Consider the following 19,641-nt stretch of genomic DNA (forward strand, 5'->3'; position numbering starts at 1 on the left):
CTTTGGCATTGCTCAGTGCTTTGATTGTCACTGTTAGACAGTTGTCTTTAATATGATCATTATCTTTTTTTTTAACTTGCAATATGAACACTAATATAGTACATAGAATATGTACTATCTTATGAATCAAAAATTTTAAGACTCACTGAACACCTCAGGTCACAAGGAGTGTGCAGTAGTCACCCTGTGGCAGGATGCCTTTCGTATTTATCTCATCAGGAGATAATGTTCACTGTGGGTCACGGTTTTAAGAGGTCCAGCTCAGTTGGTTGGCTCTGGTACCAGGCCTGTGATAGATAAATCATCATAGCCAGCTTGTGCATGAGGGAGTATGTGTTCTCCCTCTGCCTGCAACGTGAAGGGGAGAGGCTGGGGAGAGAGCGAGGTTTTGTTACCTTCCTAAGGGCATGTTCTAAGTGACCCTAAGACTCCAGCCCTCCTTACATCCTCACTGACCACCAGAACATCTCTCTGGGAGCTGAGCCTCTGCCGCATGGATCAGTGAGAGACGTTTCCTTAGCTGGAGAGAAGAATCAGAATCAGCATGGCTGTGGTACCTGTCTGTCCCATCCCATGCCTGGGTCTGAGATGATCCGTCCAAACTCTTGTGTGAAGTCTGTCTGAAAGCTTCCTGGAGCAAACACGGTACATGGAGCACTGGTACATGGAGCACTGAGGCTGTAAGATGTGGTTGCAAGTGGGCCAGCCTCAGGCACAGGCAGGCCAGCCTCAGGCACAGGAGGCTGACCTGCTTCAGGAATGTGCTTGCCTTGCAAGCTAGGAAGTGTGGTTGAGAGGCACCTGGGACTCAGGCAGAGAGCACAGCTCCCAAACCTGTGGGTGCTGACAGGGCTTCTGTGAGGGAGTGGGAGAGTAAGTGACATCACATAGAACGTCTAGGATTTCCGCATAAGAAGCTCGACAGAACCTTACTGCAGGGACATATGGCCTTTATCATGAAGCACTCACTCAGACCTGGCTGCTGAGGACTACCAGGTCTGACTTAGGAACATCAGTTAGTGACATATCAGGAAAAGACTTCTAATGTCTGGGAATGTATCCTTCCTTGGGCAGCCTTTAGACTAAGTCTGAGAATAAAGGAACAAAATAGAGGCTATGTGAATAGCAGATGTCAGAAAACCCAGCATGGTGGTCTCCACTGGCTGAAATACAGTCTTGCCTCTGGGTGTACACCTAGGCCTGGGTTTGACATTTGTGTTTCCCAGTCCAATGGTAGATTTGAGTGAAGAGTTTACCAAATGAGTGAAGAGCCAGTTAGTCACTGAGCCACCTCCAGTCAATTTGAGATGAGACAGCTGTGGTCATTCTAGACTCTGTGTTCCAAAACACCCTTGGCAGCAGGATCTTCACGGGGCCATTTTCCACAAGTAGAATCCAGACCTTCAGTGGGTTTTCTCATTAGGCTGGAAGCCCCACACCTTCTCTTCCCACAGAGGAAGTGTCATATTTTGTTCCCTCTGATTTTTTTTTTTTAAAGATTTATTTATTGATTATATGTAAGTACACTGTAGCTGTCTTCAGACACTCCAGAGGAGGGAGTCAGATCTCGTTACGGATGGTTGTGAGCCACCATGTGGTTGCTGGGATTTGAACTCCGGACCTTTGGAAGAGCAGTCGGGTGCTCTTACCCACTGAGCCATCTCACCAGCCCTGTTCCCTCTGTTTTATGTGTCAGACTTTCATGGAATCCCTGCAGACTTGACTGCCCCTAAGAAATGCTAACATGTACTGCCGCTAATGCATGGTGTTGATCAGCATCATTGGAGCCTAAGGCAGTTCGGTATCTCTCATCATAAATGCTCCCCCCCCCCAAAAATGGCCCCAAACAGATATGGCGATGGTTTCTGATGATTTTCAGATTTCAAAGTATTTGTACACTAATAATAAGATATCTTGGGAATGAGGCTTAAGTCTTTTTATTTGTATGATATTTTCCCTGTATATCTGACTGCATAAATTTGTACATGTCTAGTGTGCGTGGAGGCCTGAAGAGGGTGTCAGATACCCTGAAAATGGAGTTACAGACAGTTGTGAGCTGTCATGTGACTGCTGGGAATACAACCTGGGAGACCCAAGTCCTAAGATTAAATTCATTTATATCTCATATAGAATTCATATACATTCCATATATTTTGAAAGTAATGTTATGCAATATTTTCCATTATTTTGTTCATGAAACAAAGTTTCGTGGTTTGGAATCTTCCATTTATGGCCTCATACTGGTGCTCAAAATTTGCCAGGTTTTATTCAGCTTATACAGACTAGAGTCTGGCAACCTCTCCCCAATCACAAATTCAGTAGGTCTTGCTATATATCAATTATACTGAGAGGCTAGGTCTCAGGGTGCTAACGACAGCAATTAAGGAGAGAGGCGCAGTACACAGGGTGTCTACTGACTTTAGCAGCTTGGGGCAGTGACTTCTTTTTCTCCTGGTTCAGTTTGTACTTTTCCATTCAGTTGCTTCTTCTCTTTCGGTTCAGCAGCTGGCTCGAACACAAGTGTCCTGTTTACTAGCAGTTTGGTAGAATGCTGCCCCTACATAGCAGACTGCTTGTTGCTGCAGGCGTTTCTGTACCCAGCTGGCGGTTCCACCTCACCCAGAGGGCTGGCATCCTTCCAGCTCTGTACTGAAGTCTTTTCTGCCGGAGCCTCAGTGGCCTTTCCTCTCTTGGAGGAATGCAGCTGGTGCTCCAAGGCCAGGGTCTTTCTAAGCTGCCAGTTCATCCCGTCTCTGGGAGTTTCTGGAGTTCAGCCTGAGGGTGTCTGTCTCTCAGGGACTCTCTTGAGTCTTACTATCCACCTGCCTTGTGGCCTCTCCCACTGACCATCCCAGGAGTGGTTCTAGGTAGCCCAGTAGTGCAGTGGTTTAATCTTATTTAGAGGGAGCCGTCTTAAGTGTAGCCCTTAGCTTTGATATCTGCAGGAGGCAGATATAAAAGCTCTGTCTGTCTGCCTTCTATATAGTTCTTTCTCTTTTCTCTCTTCCTACCCTCTACCCCTACTTTGATTCTCTTACGTTTTAAATTTAAAACAATAAATTTTATTCTTTCCGCAGCTGGAGATTTGTCCAATGAACTTGTCCGGCATTTCCTGATCGAGTGTACCCCAAAGGGAGTGCGGTTGAAAGGGTGCTCAAATGAGCCATATTTTGGTGAGTTACTTGGGAAGCTCTTTTGAATTTCTAGAGCAGAGATTCCCTCCTTCAGGTGGCTTGAGATTCGAGGGACTCTGTACCACAATGGGTTTCTCTCATTTCAGCCTCAGGGTGTCAGGCTGCCATGTGAGGTCTTTAAGATAAGCTGAAGGAGCAGTTGTTCTTTAGAAGCCTTGTCAAAACTAAATAAATGGAAGGGATCCTCCGAGAGCTAGAATAAGACAAGGTGAAGGTCAGCAGCTGGGTCCCAGCTGGGTTGGAGCACAGAGCTGCCACCAGAGCTTCCCCCTTCTTTGTGAATTGAGAGCCTTCTGGATAGATCTGGGCAGCCTTGTTTCCTACTCGTTAAGAAGTGCCCTGGCACTTCGCACTTATAAAGGCCATATGCTTGGCATATACTACAGGTCCCTCGATCACCCTCTTCATTGGCTTGGGCCTTGTCATTCTTGGAGCTTTGCGTCATATCCCACAGTGGTATAAAGGCATGGGTTTTTGGAATTTTGGTCTCAACTGAGTCTCTGGCTAAGCATAGAGCAAGTGAAGAAATTGGTGACATTCATTTACTCTTATCCACTTTATAGGGAGCCTGACGGCTTTGGTGTGCCAGCATTCCATTACGCCCTTGGCTTTGCCCTGCAAGCTGCTCATTCCGGAGAGAGGTATGTGGAGGAGTTCTCAGTGCTATCTGGCTGTGTGTGCGATCTTCTGTACTGCTCGCTGATATCATGTTGTACCCAGGACCCACCTTACAAAATAAACTAAGGTTCTTTTTTATGACATATACTCTTAAACCCCAAAGAAAACTAGTGGCCACCTGAATTGAGAAAGAAGAATGCCCTGCTGCTGATAATAGCTTTCAGACATTGCCCACCGTGGCCTGTATGGAAGGTGTCCACAAAACAAAGACTGCTCAGCTTAAAGATGTAAAACACTTGGGGACTGGAGAGATGGCTCGGTGGTTATTAAAAGCACTGACTGCTTTTCCAGAGGTCCTGAGTTCAATTCCCAGCACTTAGCATTAGGCAGCTTATGGCCATGTAAAACTCTAGTTGTAGGAGATCTAGTCTCTTGGGCACCAGGCATGTAAAACATGTACATACATAAGTAGTTATTTTATATACAAACGTGTGTGTGTGTGTGTGTGTGTGTGTGTATGAAAAAATATATTTTCTCAGACTAATTTTAAGGTCACTTGCAGTATAGATTCACAATCCTACAAAATGAGAATGATGTTGCTATGGTTAAATTTAGGTCATGAATGAACAAGTCTCTCTACTTTTATATTTGTTAGAAAATACCCACAATAATTTTTTAAAAAATTAATATACAGGGTGTATGGGGGCCTGACTGTGTGTCCCAGCTTTCCTGTAGGTAAATGTTGTTTTATTTATCTTTTAAAATTTGATCACTTATGTAAATGAATTCAGAGACTTGGAACATGTTTTAGGGGCATGCCACCTCCATCTGTGTTCAGAATGGGTTACAGTCTCTGTGGGCTGCATGATTGCCTCTCAAGAGAAAGCTCTGTCACCGTCTGGGAATTCTGTCATCAGATTTTCTTTGCCATGTGGACTACTGTGTCAGGAGCTCACATCTCGTCTCACCCCTTCCTGCAGATCCCCTGGAGGAAATAGCAGAAAACTCTCCCCAGACAGCGGCCAACTCCGCAGCCGAGCTGCTGAAGCAGGGAGCAGGTCAGTGGCCGCAGCTTTGGTTTTGTATCTCTGCATCTCCGAGTCACTGGGCGGAACCGAACTCCATGATAGAACTTCCCTTTGGACAGTCATTTCCTGCTTTTCTGGGGGCTGTGAAGGAGTTTTCCTTTTATAGCTGCTTGGCACAGCTGGGTGGGGTGCAGCTGTGAGGAGGCATGGCCAGGGCATCAGAGGCTCGGACTCAAACAAGATCAGATTCAGTGGAATAAATAAATGTTAAGGCCCATATTTAGTGTGGGGGGAGGGGTGCGGGAAGGCAGGATGTGGTGACCTGCCTCGCCAGCTGAAAATGTAAAACTGTTCTGGAGCTGTGACTCAACAGTCCCTCAGCCTGAGTCAACTGCTGGACCCACTCTGCCATCTGTACTGAGACGCCACACTTGGAGACTAGGCCACTTGGGTGAAATTTTTGTTAATAGATTGTACTTCCTGAATCCACTATGGGAACGTATAGAAGGCAGAGATTCCATGTCAGTGCTGGCTCTCCATTCACAGCATCCCACACCATAGTGTTACAGCTGATGAGCTGTCTAGTATCTTTGCATTTATTAAGTGAAGTCTGTAGTGTATGTAGAGCTCACTCTTTTTATTTAAACATTATAATGGCTTGAACATTTACATCATCTCTCCCCCACTTCCCCCCCCAACCCCACTCCCTGTCATATTCACAGCCCAAATTCTATATTATACATGCGCATACACAGGAGTCTACTGAGTCCATTTAGTGTTGCTCATATGTATGTGTGTTTAGGGCTGACCATGTGGGGTTTAATAACTTATCAGGGCACTCACCCATGAAGAAAACTGAGGCTCTCTCTGTCAGCAGCCACTGGTTGCCTGTAGCGCTAAGTTTTACAAGGCTCCGCCCAGAAATATATTGTTCTCTCTCGGTGGCAATGGGTTTAAGAAATATTGGCATTCATTCATGAGTATAATGTCACATGAAGTATTTTCTTCATCTCAAAACTTACCTCTGATCTTCTTACTCATTCCTCCCTCATAGTCAAGATCCTCACAGTCACTGATCTTTTTATGGTCGCCATACTTTCGGTTTTCCCAGAATGCTTTATGCTGTAAACACAAGCTATGAAGCATTTTCAGGTTGGTTTCTTTCTCTTGGCAATAGCCATTCAGCTTCTTCTATGGCTTTCCAGAGATCGGTTGCTTCATTCCTTATGTATAGTGCAGGAGATTATATATGTGTGTTTGTACAGATCTGTATACATATCCATATGGGTCCCTGAACATGTGTGTGCACATGTGTTCAGAGGCAGAAGTCCATGTTGTATATTTCCTCAAATTTCCCTACACATTATTTTTTATAGCAGTCATTCACCGTACCTGTAGCTCATTGATGTGGCTAGGCTCGCTGGCCAGTGAGGTCTGAGGACCCACTTGCTCTGCCTCCTCAGTGCTGCAATGGTAGCAGTACGTCACTGCATTCCACTTGCTGGGGACCTGAACTCTAATCCTCAGGGCCATAGCTTTCACTACAAACCTTTTGCCAACTGAAATATCTCCACAGCCCTTGGTGAGGCAATGCTTATTTCTGCACACAGCACTGAAGAATATCTGGGTCACTTCTAAGTTTTGGCAAGTATGTATAAAGCTTCTAAAAATATCCAAATGCAAGGTTTTGGTTAATACACGTTTCCAACTCCTTAGATTAAATATGAGCCTTGATAGTTAGGTCAGGTGGCATGAGTAGTTAGCTTTGAATTAAACCACAGAACTTTTTTACAAAGTGGCTGTACCATTTTGTCTTCCCACCAGCAATGGAGAAGCATCCCCTTGCTCCACATCCTCACTTACATACCTCAGGTGGTGTCACCCTGAAGGATGTTCTCGTTCCAACTGATGGATACTGCGTGCCATCTTACTGTTTTGTTACCTCCCTTGTGATGTACTCTACAGATAGAATGTCGTGGTAAAGAAATATTCTTAATTCCTCTGGATAGTTTCTATTGTTCTAATGTAGGTCTGCTCCGTAAATCTAAGCACATCAATGTGACCATTATAAAATGAAAGAAGACACCCTCATTTATTGTGTGGATGTTCTAGGTTCCAAAAAGATGAGTTTGGCATAGCCACAACAGAGGTCCCAGGGACTTGCCCCGGGCTAGAAGTTTGTCCCTGTGATATTCCTGTCTTCCAGCCTGGCAGCCATACATCATACATCAACATCTGATGCATGTGTAGCTAGACAGACCTTGGGTTTATGTTGTTCAATATGGACAGTGTTCTCCCTCTCCAGAGAGGTAGAGAACAAACGAAGAGACTCTGAGGAAGGCCTTGGGAACAGTTTTCCTGAGCGGAGACCACAGCCTTTCCCTGCATGGCCAGCCCTTCAGTTTCTCTTCTGATCTCTTGTGAGCCTGAGCAGACTGTCCCTGGGAGACAATGAGTTCCACAAAAGAGAGAAACTCAGAGCCCCTAACTTTGTTTTAGATATTCATTCCCTGGTGTCTTCCTAGGTTGACACCCCCTGTTAAACCATCAGTATGGCCCTGGGCTGATTCGATTGTTTGGTTCTACCTCTTAAAAATGTACTTGAAAAAATTTAAAAACCTATAATAATGATTGGTTTTAAAACCACAACTATGTATCAACGAAAGAGAGAGAGAGAGAGAGAGAGAGAGAGAGAGAGAGAGAGAGAGAGAGAGAGAGAGAGAGAGAGAGGGAGAGGGAGAGAGAGAAAGAAAGAAAGAAAGAAAGAAAGAAAGAAAGAAAGAAAGAAAGAAAGAAAGAGCTGTGAAGAAATAGGACCATGGTGACATGCCTGTCTCCATGTGGAATTTATTTGTGGGGTCCAGTGGGTAGCATGGTCTCATTCCACTCCATGGATGGAGCTGGCTGTTGGTCAGAGCCAATGGGCATCTTGCCTATACCACCATCTGCATCTGTGTTAGCAACAAAGCTCTGTTTCTTAGTCCCACACGACTAGTGCCATAACCAATGTGCCTCTGCCGTCAATCTTGGGTTTAATATCTCTCATCATAAGCAATTTTTTTATAGTGCTCAATTCCTTAACTAGCATTCTTCCAGTAAATGTTACACTCAATCATTGTCCATGTTTCTTGTCCATTTCAACACAGTATTTTTAATATGATGTTCTATTGATTTTTGAGAACCTCATATATTTTGATCATATCTACCCCAACTCCTCCCAGATCCTCTTTCCATAAGTCCTCATCCACCTCATGTTGTCTCTTTTTTATTTAATAACTTACTGAGTCCAGTTGGTTCTGCCTCTGTACTGATGGCTGTGGGGACATCCACTGAAGCATTGTCAGACCATGAACGGCAACTCCTAAAGAAAACTGGGTCTCATTTTCTTTACCAGAAATCAGCTGTAGCTAAGCTAGGCTAGGGCTCGGGGCTTGGGTGGCGCTTCCAACTATGTTGGAATGTTGAATGGCTTGATCTTCTGTTGCTGTAAGACATTGTTTTGCCCCAGTCCTCTGTGACCCCTGGCTCTTACAGTCCATTCACCTCCTCTTTCATAATGTTCCCTGAATCTTCTATGGAGGGTTATATTAGAGATATTCTGTGTATGGCTACAGCTCACCATTTTTAAATACATTGTCCCACCTTTTAAAATAACATTATCTTTTTTTTAAATGGGTGGGTTTTCCTACTGGTAAAACTTCATGTCAAACTTTGTAGTCTGCTTTAATTATCTGTTTTAGGCATTGAGCTATGAGCCTTGATTTAAGGCTTCTTTCAAATTCTTTCCTTTAATCCATAACACACCAGGAGTGTAGATTTCTATTCTATTGCACATTATAAAGGCAAGGATTCAGCTCAGCAGATCTGGGGTCAGGGCTTGTACCAACCTTGCCTAAGGATTGGCTATGGTCACTTAGAATAACTGTAACACAGGTATTGTATCAAAAAAGTAGGACTATTCAGTGTAGGACTATTCAGTGTAGGACTATTCAGATCTCTGATCACTGTAACTCTTCCCCCACCCCCATCTGAATTCCATTTGTCATCCTGATTCTAGACTTCTGCTAAGGTCCTTGGAAATGTCCCATATCTTCACAGTAGAAGCCAAGACTGGGCAACACAGCAGTCAGCTCAGGATGGGAAATTTGATACTAATGCCATTATGACTTTGTTCCAATAGCTGAAACAATTTGTTTCTGTATTTTAAGCCTCAATTCTTAATTGTTTCATCTTGAAATGGAGGAGGAATGTGATCTAATCCTAAAAAAGGGGGGCTCTTTCACCAGACTTCCCATAGGTCTGTAGATAGTCTAGCTGTTTAGCTTAGTGCTGTATGAGTATAATTTAATAAACATCATGTGGGTTTTTGTTTGGTTTGGTTTTGTTTTGTTTAATAAAAAGCAGGGAAATGCTGAAGTAAAGAGGTGGGTAAATGAGTCCTGAACCTGTTACAGTGCAGCCACGTCTCACTGGGAAGAAGGGGAGGTGGGCTGGAAGTTTCTAAACCAGAGACCACTCTGAGCATCAGCCAGGCCTTTTCCCGCCCCCTCCTCTCCTGGGATTGTCCTTCGCACAGTTCTTTCACATTCCTTCCTGCGGTTTGTAGAATGAGTTTGCTCGTGGTTTTTAGAAATACAGTGCAAGTCTCAGTTCTCTGTGGTTCTGTAGGACTCCATTGCGTAACTCAGCTCTCCACGGTCATCCGTTCACTTACTCTGACTCTAGCTTGTCCGTGCTACAAGGCAAGCTTGAAGGATTGTCTTTCTACTCCATTCTCCCTGAATTCTACATACTGCCTTAAGCTAACCTCCAAGAAGTAACACTTAACAAGTCAGAATATGTGGATCTGAGACCACTTTAGATGGGAAATTTTTTCAGCTCAGGAACTCCCTGCTGCAGGTCTGAAGAATGCTGTCCTGTTTAATGTGTCATGAAGTACCACAGCTCCGAGTCATCCCCTCAGGAAGAGCCCTGCAGGCCACATGTTCTCTGCTTGAGAGCCTGACTTTGGGAGGTGATGCTGGCCCACTGTCATAGTCATAGGGTATCTGCCTTCAGAGGTGTCGTTTCTCCCAACATCTCCCAACACCAGGCTCCTCCTGCCTGGCACCACAGATGAACCAGTTCTTATCAGGAAGTTCCCCGTGGTGTCTCCAAGACAGCAGTCTAGCCTGTGGTTTCCGGTGAACCACATCTAGGTGTGCCAAGTCTATGGGATTTTCATAGTAGTTAGGTCAGAATGAACACACACACACACACACACACACAAACACAAAAACATAGGTACAGGCGCACAAGTGCACATGATGCCTTTTGAAACTACATGAGCAGCAGGACAGGCTTAGAGGTAGAATATTCACTGTCCTGAAGTCTGTTTCCCATTTTCCAAGCTGCTTTCCAGCATATGTTCATAGCACACATGCTTTTGATTTTATAGTTCTAATCATAGCAGAGATGGTTTATTCTGCTTTTCCAATTACCTGCTAACCATTTTTCCATGTTGCTATATAATTTCCATGATTACCATTTGCTGGTTGCTTCACATTTTATTGAGAGGATGAATTTAACTCTTTATCCTTGGACACACTCACTCTTTTCATTCTTTCCTGCTGTAATGCAGATGGGCAGGGCCGTCTTCCTCTGTAGATTGGCTGAATCTCATGCTTATGGTAGACTTGCTCTTCGAGTCTTTGAAGAAGTTGTATCCAGGCTTTTCAGCGACTCCTGATAAAATGTGCTTCAGTTATCTAGAACAGGCTCAGGTTACCCCAGCATAAAAGGATCTGTTTCACCAGAGCTCTGTGGGCTTGGGCAGTGTGAATGTTACGAATGTTTCACACCTTGCTCTCCTCCTCAAGAGAGCACAGGAAAACCCCTAGTGTAGACAGGAGCTGATACGCAGGTAAACCACCAAGGCAGACAGACAGTTCCCTTGAGTGTTCTCACCTGGGACCGAGGCAGGGAGGAGCACCAATTGTCCATGAAGTTTGTTCTAGCAAAGTCACCTTGACTTGAACTCAGGGTGTAGGTGATGCTACCAATGTTCCTTACCTGTGAGCCTGGCATCCTCACCTGCAAACTGGGGGTGATAGTAATAGACTGTTCTTTGGGGCTCTTTAGGACAGTTATTACTAAGAGGTACTAAGTTAGTTCAGTACAAACCATCAGCCCACAGTCCCCCTGCGTACCCTTCAGCACTTCAGGCTAAGCAGTATGTAAAAACGGAGTCGTCTCATTGATAGTTCTCAGCAATTCCAGAGTCTCCATACTTACCGCATTTTGGGAGATTGTGTTAATGGGAACCATTGTCTTTGCTCTTGCTGAGGAAAGGCCATGGATGAATGGAACATTTCTCTCACCAACAGGCCACTCCCTCATAGCTTGTTAGATCCTCTCCTTGGCACTGGGACAAGTGTATCTTTAATGCTGCTGAGCTGGGAGCATGTGCTTACCAGTGCTTCTAACCTGGGCCACACATCCAAATTGTTCCCAATCCCTTCATCTTCTGGTTGGTCTTCCTCTATGTGTCAGAGCATGTGTGTCCCCAGTGGTCCTGGCTAATGTGCTTCTTACCTCCTCCCCACTGTCTTGCAGCCTGCAATGTTTGGTACTTAAACTCTGTGGAAATGGAGTCCCTCACTGGTCACCAGGCAGTCCAGAAGGCCCTGAGTATGACCTTGGTTCAAGAACCTCCTCCAGTGTCTACAGTGGTACACTTCAAGGTGTCAGCCCAGGGCATCACCCTGACTGACAATCAGAGAAAGTAAGTCTTGGGGAGAGGTGTGGGGTAGAAGGGCCTGAGGTCAGCATTGGGTGTCTCAGTCATTTTCCATTCTATTCTTTGAGACAGGGTCTCTTAGTAAACCTGGAATTCAGTGTTTTGCTAGACTGGCTGGGATATGCCCAGCTGGGAATCTGATCTCAGAGCCTCATGCTCACCCTTTAAATGCTACTCATGAGCCAGCTCTCTAGTCCCAAAGCTATCTTCTTTTAAGGATTTTTTTTTTTTTTTGATGGAGAATCTTTTAAGTGATTGCTTTAGAGCCACTGAGATGGACCGGAATCTACTGGCTTCTGCTTTGGCATCATTACTTCCTTAACTGTGGGCAGCTCGTTTTGGTCAAAGTAGCACAGTGTAGTATCAGGAGCCCTTGTGGCAAATGCGTGGGACATAGCCCAGACTGTCCTGAGCCCTCTATGCACCATAGCCTCCCTGAAGGCCACCACACCTGCAGTCCCTAGGGCCAGTTCCTTAAGCAAGGCATCGTCTTCATTGTCCTAAGTTACCAAATAGTTTGAAGAAAGGATCTTAGGATGAAGCAGTTGGACTCAGAGCATGACTTCTCTGGTCAAGGCTTCTCCCCACACTTGCAGCAGATAACCCTGAGCAAACGCCTTAACCCTCTGATGTTTGGTTTCTTCTTTTTTTTAAGCCTATGCCAAAACACCTACCGCAGAAATTAATAACTCAAAAAGTATAGTGAGCACATGTCCTCCGAGGCGCTATTGATGTGGGCTCAGCTTTGGGAGAGCCAAAAGGTCCAGCAGCCCTGAGCTGCCTCCTGTGTCTTACCACTTGTCTGTCCAGTTCCTCAGAGCCCCTGGGTCCGTCTTTCCTTTACCTGTGGTTGACCCTTCCCCTCGTTGGACTGCTTCTGTCAGCTATGAGCACCCTTCTGCCCAGCTTCCACTTGCTGACTGTCTGAGAACACATACTCTGGTCCTTTCATAACAAACAAAGGCATCACATGGTTTCCACTCCACAAATCTTCCCACTGGGGAAATAAGGAACCCACCCAGTCTATCACCAACCCACCTACCCACTACTCTAAACTTCCAAGAAAGGAACGACCCTCTCTCTACCCACCCAACAGGCTCTTCTTCAGGAGGCATTACCCTGTGAGCAGTGTGATTTTCTGTGCTTTGGATCCACAAGACAGGAAGTAAGAGTTTTGCATTCTCATAACTGAAAAGTATACCTCTTTTATCCTTTAATTTTAAAAAAGCTAACATAAAATTCTTCTTCCCTTCAATTCTCAAGGTGGATCAAAGATGGCCCTTCTTCTAAGTAAGTTACCAGCCTTTCTCTATTTGAAAATCACAGTGCACAGCTGACCTCAGTTCTAGATTTGCAAAGAAGGACTTACTTAAAAGATCAAACAAAACAAAGCAGTCATTGTCGGTGGGATCATTTGTTTGACTTAACTGAAAGTAGAAAATTAGAGAGTAAGAAGTGTTCTGATATCAGCCCACACCTAGACGGTGTTGGCTTGTCCATTGTCGTGGGCTGGAGGAGCCCTGTCTATATTGTATCTGTAGTGTCCTTTACACACTGAGACAGATTTCTTAGTCCAGCCATTTAAGAAGGTGCTGGTACTGCTGAAAACCCCAGATCTGCTTGTGTGGGCAGAGGTGAAGCCCTTTGGCAACATTTCCCAATCTGGAGGGAGCCTGCTTTGTTCCTTTGGCCAGCGAGTTTTTGTTCCCTCTGCTTTGCACTGCTATCAAGATGGTCAGAGGAGCCTGATCCCAGACCACCCCACCCACAGAGGCTTCCCTGTCTGTGGCTGTCAGATTAGCTCCTTTTACATGGTCCGCACTGCTGATAGCACATGTTCATCATGGGCCTCCTTCCCTGCAGGCCCATTTCAGAGTTTCTCCTGCTCTGGAGGACAGGTCAGTAGTAGACAGCCACAACTTCCGGAAGCGATCACAGTTGCACAGGCCTGAGATGAGTTCTTGGCGTGTTAGCTTTCTTGTTTGGGGTGTCTAGTCTGGACTGGGCTGGGAGCTTCTAGGGTTTTTCTGGAGGCCTAAAGTCCTGACCTTCCATGGGAGACCCCGATTTTACATAGCCAGCTGGAGCTCAGGACTCCACAGAAGGTGTCTGGAGGACCCCTAGACCTCCAGAAGAGGTGCTAAGGAGCAAGCAGAGCCTCAGTTTTGATTCAGGCATCCTTCTAGGCTCAGTGGTCAGGTAGTAGACAGGTCTCTAAGCTAGTGCTTGGCACATCGTAACCTGCAGGGGCAGTCTGTACTGTTCCCAGGTTGCTATCACGAGAAAGAGAAAGCCTGCATGCATGCATGGTGCTTGCTGCACACGGTACTGGCTCCTCTGACCTAGACTTGTCTCTTGCAGAGTCTTTGGATTTGTGGCCCGGAAACAGGGCAGTGCTACAGACAACGTATGCCACCTGTTTGCAGAGCATGACCCCGAGCAACCTGCCAGTGCCATTGTCAACTTTGTGTCAAAGGTCATGATTGGCTCCCCTAAGAAGATCTAAGCCCTTCCTAGCCAAGCCTGCCAGATGCCTCATAGGGCCCTCAACATGGCAGTGGGGTGAGGCAGGGCCCCCATTCGTACCAGATTGACAATCTCCACATTCCAGACTCAAGACGAGGAGAAGAGTATGACAACTCTTAAAACCAAGAACAAACGATGTCACCACAGACTGGCCTTAAAGAGGCTGCTCTTCCGGCACACCTATATAGTCAGGCGCATTTTGAGTGGATGGATCTTGGCCCGGGAAATGCCTCACCAGGGCCCCAAGGACAAGGGCTGTACAAGGAGGGAGCATGGAAGACAAGGCTGCCCCCAGTCCCTGGCTCAATAGCATCTGTGTGGAGGAGGAGCATCTGTCCTGCTTGTCAGGGACTGAGTAGCCATGGCACCCACTTGTCAGCAGAAATGCTCCCTCGTCTTGTCTTTCTGCATCCGTGATGGAACTGCGGAGGAGATGCATGGTTAGTGAAGGTTTGAGCAAGTTGGAACATGGCGGGGATCTAAGTCAGGGGCAGTGGAAGGGATGTGAAGTGAGGGCAGTGGAGGAAGCCTCTGGGGTCAGGGGGGACCACGTGGGGTCTGAGAGCCACTGCTGGGGGGGAAGGACTCTGTGATCCTGCTCTCAGGTTGCCACCTGGGCTCTGGAGAGCCTAGAGGACCTGGAGAGGAAAATGAGAAGATGGAATCAAAAATGCCATTTTATATAATATATATTTTACTTATGCCAAATTATTTATAACTGCTTGCCATTGCCATACCGTACCCACGTCAAATGCTGCAGCCGACTAAGCTGTGATTATTAGGAGGCTTGTCCCCTTGTAGACACACCAGAGACAGCTGGCCCCTCAGCTGGAAGGGGAACAGTGGTCTCAGGGTGATGCCACGAGATCCTTCACCTGTAGTACTGCCAAATGGATTTGCCTTAAGCAGCCTACCTACCCTCTGCCTGGCGCAGCAACATGTCTCGTCCAGATGCAGATGGTTTTGTTCCTGATGGAAACGTCTGGGAGAAGTGGAAGACTAAGACACTGACATCAGTCTTAGCCTCTTATGCAGGACTGGCTGGGCCATGTAGAGGTCTGCGTCATCTAAAGCACATGAGGCCTTTTACCGTGATTCTCCTGTGGTACCTGCAGCTTCTGAGGGGAACTTCTGTGGGTGTCCAGAGGGAGAGAAGGGATGAAGGGAAAGATCAAGAACTCCAGCTCTCACAGCTACATTTGATTTGCTGAGTCATCTTAGTTACTGAGTCAGGTGTGATGGTTCTTGGTAAGATGGGCATCCCCCTGCTGCAGGCTTCCTGCTTGCGTCTGTGCCCAGAGATTCAGAAGAATGCGGTAAGGGTGGAGGTGGAGGAGGGCTCCAGCTCCGTGGAGACAAAGCCAGGGTCTCCTCGGTCAGAACCTTCTACCCCAGGAAGGCTCTGAGTATCCCTGGCCTGGCCTGAAATTCCCACTCTTTGCCTTCTAAAATCCAGACATAGCTTCCATATTTCATATCCAGGACAAGCTACAGTTGTTAAGCTGGGATTTTTGTGGTGAATCCTGTTTCAAAAGGGGCAGAGATGTAACTACATGTAGAATTGGGATCAACTCTGTCAGGATGAGAGTGTGTGTGTGTGTGTGTGTGTGTGTGTACAGGTACAGGTGGACCATTCCACTTTTTGCTCATGTATGTCTGTGTGTATACAGGTGGACCATTCCACTTTTGCTCATGTATGTCTGTGTGTATACAGGTGGACCATTCCACTTTTTGCTCATGTATGTCTGTGTGTATACAGGTGGACTATTCCACTTTTTAGCTCCTATTGATGCACCAAAAGCAAGTGCCTCATTTCTGTGCCAAATGTTTGCCTTGGTCTTTAAGGACCTCCTTCGTGGACACTCTGATGTGCCTGTTAGAGGGAATGTGCCACCATTCCCTAGAGGCCCCATGTCTTCCACAGAGGCTTCTAGTGTTCAGTTACTCATATGCAGCTAAACTCCAGATGGGGTCAGGGGTGGGGCTGAAGTTTGTGCTCTAAGAAGTACCACATCCTATGATTATAAGTTTATATGCAGATGTGGCCCAGAGACCACAGCCCCGCACCCTTTTCCTCCCGCTGGAGGGGGGTGGGGGGTAGAGGGCCTAATTAGAAATCAGCTGGGCTCTGCTGAAGCCCAGCCTTCCGGTGAATTGAATGCCACAAAGGTTGGCATGGAATGCATCCAAGAAGCCACACGAATGTGCTTTCAAAACTGACTGGTCAGGTATGATTTTTACTCAAGATAAAAGTAGTCAAGGGTATCAAGGGATCTGATCTGAGGAAACACAGGAAGACAGCTCTACAACTGTCTACAACAGCTGGTAGGGCAAGGCTCTGTCTTCTGTGTGTGACGTGTGTTTTGAACAGAACAAGAACAGTATCATAGACGATACTGTGTGCTCAGAAACACTGCGAAGGAGTATTGCCCAGGCTTTTGCTACAAGGCCATCGGTTGGGCACAAGTTAGTACATTATTCTATGAGTAAATTCAGTGATGTCCCAGCACTCCCAATAGATAGCCAGGGTCCATTAACCTTCTCACTAACGGTCTTATAGTTTCCAGTGCTGGACTGTATCCATGTTAAAAACCACACTGCATTTATCTTCAGTGTCAAAGACATTGTAATGTCGCCATATCTGTCTTATCTATTAGCGCAGTTTTCACTATTCTATATTGTAAAGAATATATATCCAGTATGTAAATGAGTGTTCTATAAACCTTTTGTATAGGCATTTCCTCTGCTCTTTAAATATCAGCCTTATTCAGAGTATAATAAAAAATTATGACCTTGGTAAGTCTAATGAAGCATTTTTTTAAGTCTTTGTTGTACGTGTGTGTGTGTGTGTGCCCATACCTTTGCTCCTGTGTTTGTGAGTGTGCGACCTCATGTGCCTGCCATGCGTAAAGATTAGATGACAACCTTGGTTGTTGGTCCTTAACTCTTCACATTGTTTGAAATAGTCTCTTACTGTCCACACATATGCCAGGCTAGTTGTTCCAGAGACTTCTTGGAGTTCTGTCCCTCCACCTCACATTTGAGGGAACACTGCGGTTATGGACAAACACCACCACACCAGCTTTATGTGGATTCTGGATATTTGAAGTCACGTGGTCAAGCTTATGTGACAAGTATTCTCCCCCCTTACTGATCCATTCATCTTGCTCTGAACAGTCACTGTTGTACCCCAGACTGTATGTGCATTGTATGTGTGTGTGTGTGTGTGTGCGCGTGCGCGCGCGCACCTGTGTACTGCTGTGTCTGACTGACAGGGTTTGAATTTGGGTTTTTGTTTTACCTGATGTCTGTTTTATGGGTCATGGTGTTCATAACTGCCTATTTACATGGTTTGCTTTGGGGAACATACTGTAGGTTGGCTATCAAAGACCTTGAAAAAATTATATTCAAATTATCTTTAAATTGCCAAGCCAGGTATGGGGGCACACACTTGCAATGCCAGCACTTGGGAGACAGAGGATGAATGATTGATAGATTCTCCAGACCAGCTAGTGGTGCACAGCAAGACACCCTCCAAAACAAAACAAAACAAACAAACAAACAAAAAACAGTAGGGCTGGAAAGATGGCTCAGTGGTTATAAACACTGGCTGCTTTTCCAAAGGACCTGAGTTCAATTCCCAGCACCCACATTGGCAGCTCACAATTGTCTGTAATTCCAGTTCTAGGGGATCAGATATCCTTACACAGACATACATGTAGGCAAACCACCAATTCACATAAAATAAAAATAATAACAAAAAGTGAAACTATAATCTTGGGAACCCAGAGGCTGATACAGGAATTTGCCGTTAGTTTAAGGCAGGTGTGGACTTGTATAATGAATTCCAGACTAGCCTGAGTTACAAAGTGGGGCACTCTCAAATCCCACAGCAGTGTCCTGGCAAGGTAGCTTAGGGAAAAACCTTTGCTGCACAAGCCTAAAGGCCTGGGTTCAGTTCCTGGAACCTGAGGTCCGAAGGAGAGCCAACTCCTGAAGTTTCCTCTGACCTCCATACACTTGCTTCACAAAGTGCATTTAGGGCTGGAGAGATGGCTCAGCGGTTAGGAGAACTGACTGTTCTTCCAGAGGTTCTGAGTTCAATTCCCAGCAACCACATGGTGGCTCACAGCCATCTGCAGTGGGATCTGATGCCCTCTTCTGATGTGTCTAATGACAGCAACAGTGTACTCACATACATAAATAAAATCTTACAAAAAATTATAAATAACATTTAAAAAATAATACCTGAGTGCAGGGATGATGACTGCCCTGGGGTAGTTTTGATGTACTGTGTTCTTACCTCTGCTCCATTCTAGCACCATGAAAGGACTCTTGCCATCTCTGTCTACCTGCAGTCTGAACATTCTAAGCCTGGAGCAACCAGAACACCCAGTACTACATACCCAGTACTTCGTGTACCCAGTACTACATAGCCCTCACCTCAGCTTTCCTCCACCTCCCTTTAGAGGATCTGCTGGCTTTTTGCTCCCTTGAGCTGACCCCGTCTATGTGAGTCAGGGTCAGGACCAAGGTCCATCTGCTAACCTACAGGGTCTAAACCCAAAAGGATAGGCTATATCGGGCCCAGCCTGATTATGGACAGATAATAAACACAGCTAGCAGCAGTTCTGTGGCCCCCATCTCCTGTGTTGTTGGCCTTTGAGGCTTCTAATGACATGGATCTTATACCAACTTCCCACGTACTGCAGGAAGGTGGGTTTGACATCGATGCAGGTGTTTATTTCAGAGCCGAGAGCAGACAATTGCTGGTTCAATCTCAACTGGAAGCTACCTGTGGATCCCCGGAGCCAGTCACTGCCTGTCCTTTAACAGGATCCCAACAGGGTGTAAGCATGAGCAGCACAGATGTAAAGGTCATTTATTGAATGTGATGTCTAGGCACCCTTGGGGTTGATGACAACGGCTGGCCTTGTAGAACCAACACACTCATGTTTCTAAGCCCCTGCACACAGAGGATCTAATGATTGAGGCGAGGGCTCAGTAGACCGGAGGACGCTGCCGTTCATCCCTCAGCACTTCTTGGGCTGGATGCCTGTACCTACCCTCTGATTGATCCTCAGTCCGGTGTGCAGTAGACATTCAGACTCTCCATGCTGAGGACACAGGCCATAGCTTCTGTGTCTCATTCCAGAGACTCCGGGTCACAAGGAAGATCTCACTGCCTTGGAAAATCTCTTGGAGATCGAATGGAGGATTCTTGGGCAAGCCTCAGACGATGACCTAGAGTTCTCTGAGTGAATGTGGGGCCTACGAAATTACCTGAAAGAATGTTTTATGCCACAGACATTGGTCATAAATGGACACATTGGCCAACAGGTTTGTGGGCTAGCTAACGAAAATGCATAAGCCACAAATGATATTAAAGTTACCAGAAATCAAAAGGCTGCTCTGAAACCTGATGAGAGGCAGTTGGACAAGGTGTGGAGTCAATAGTGTTACCAGAATGACCAAGATGTGAGATGCTATCCCAGAG

The 19,641-nt window shown here is 45.9% G+C and overlaps 1 protein-coding gene across 5 annotated transcripts in view; it reads left to right on the forward strand.

The window, feature by feature from the left end:
* The window catches only part of Tns3 (tensin 3), a 241,536-nt gene extending 224,570 nt beyond the window's left edge, over nucleotides 1-16,966 (forward strand). For 2 of the 5 annotated variants that reach the window (XM_021176014.3, XM_085829115.1), the window contains exons 25-31: nucleotides 3,078-3,173; nucleotides 3,758-3,835; nucleotides 4,793-4,870; nucleotides 11,435-11,603; nucleotides 12,715-12,783; nucleotides 12,882-12,908; nucleotides 13,980-16,966. In XM_021176014.3, the coding sequence (XP_021031673.2) occupies nucleotides 3,078-3,173; nucleotides 3,758-3,835; nucleotides 4,793-4,870; nucleotides 11,435-11,603; nucleotides 12,715-12,783; nucleotides 12,882-12,908; nucleotides 13,980-14,124 (662 nt within the window). In that variant the 3' untranslated portion in view covers nucleotides 14,125-16,966. Of the gene's footprint in view, nucleotides 1-3,073; nucleotides 3,174-3,757; nucleotides 3,836-4,792; nucleotides 4,871-11,434; nucleotides 11,604-12,714; nucleotides 12,784-12,881; nucleotides 12,909-13,979 lie in introns of all 5 variants that reach the window. The other 3 variants (XM_085829117.1, XM_085829116.1, XM_085829114.1) reach the window with 2 other exon arrangements.
* The last annotated feature ends 2,675 nt before the right edge of the window (nucleotides 16,967-19,641 follow it).

The sequence above is a fragment of the Mus caroli genome, unplaced genomic scaffold (assembly GCF_978045245.1).
Source record: "Mus caroli unplaced genomic scaffold, Mus_caroli_1 scaffold_13, whole genome shotgun sequence".
Lineage (NCBI taxonomy): Eukaryota > Metazoa > Chordata > Mammalia > Rodentia > Muridae > Mus > Mus caroli.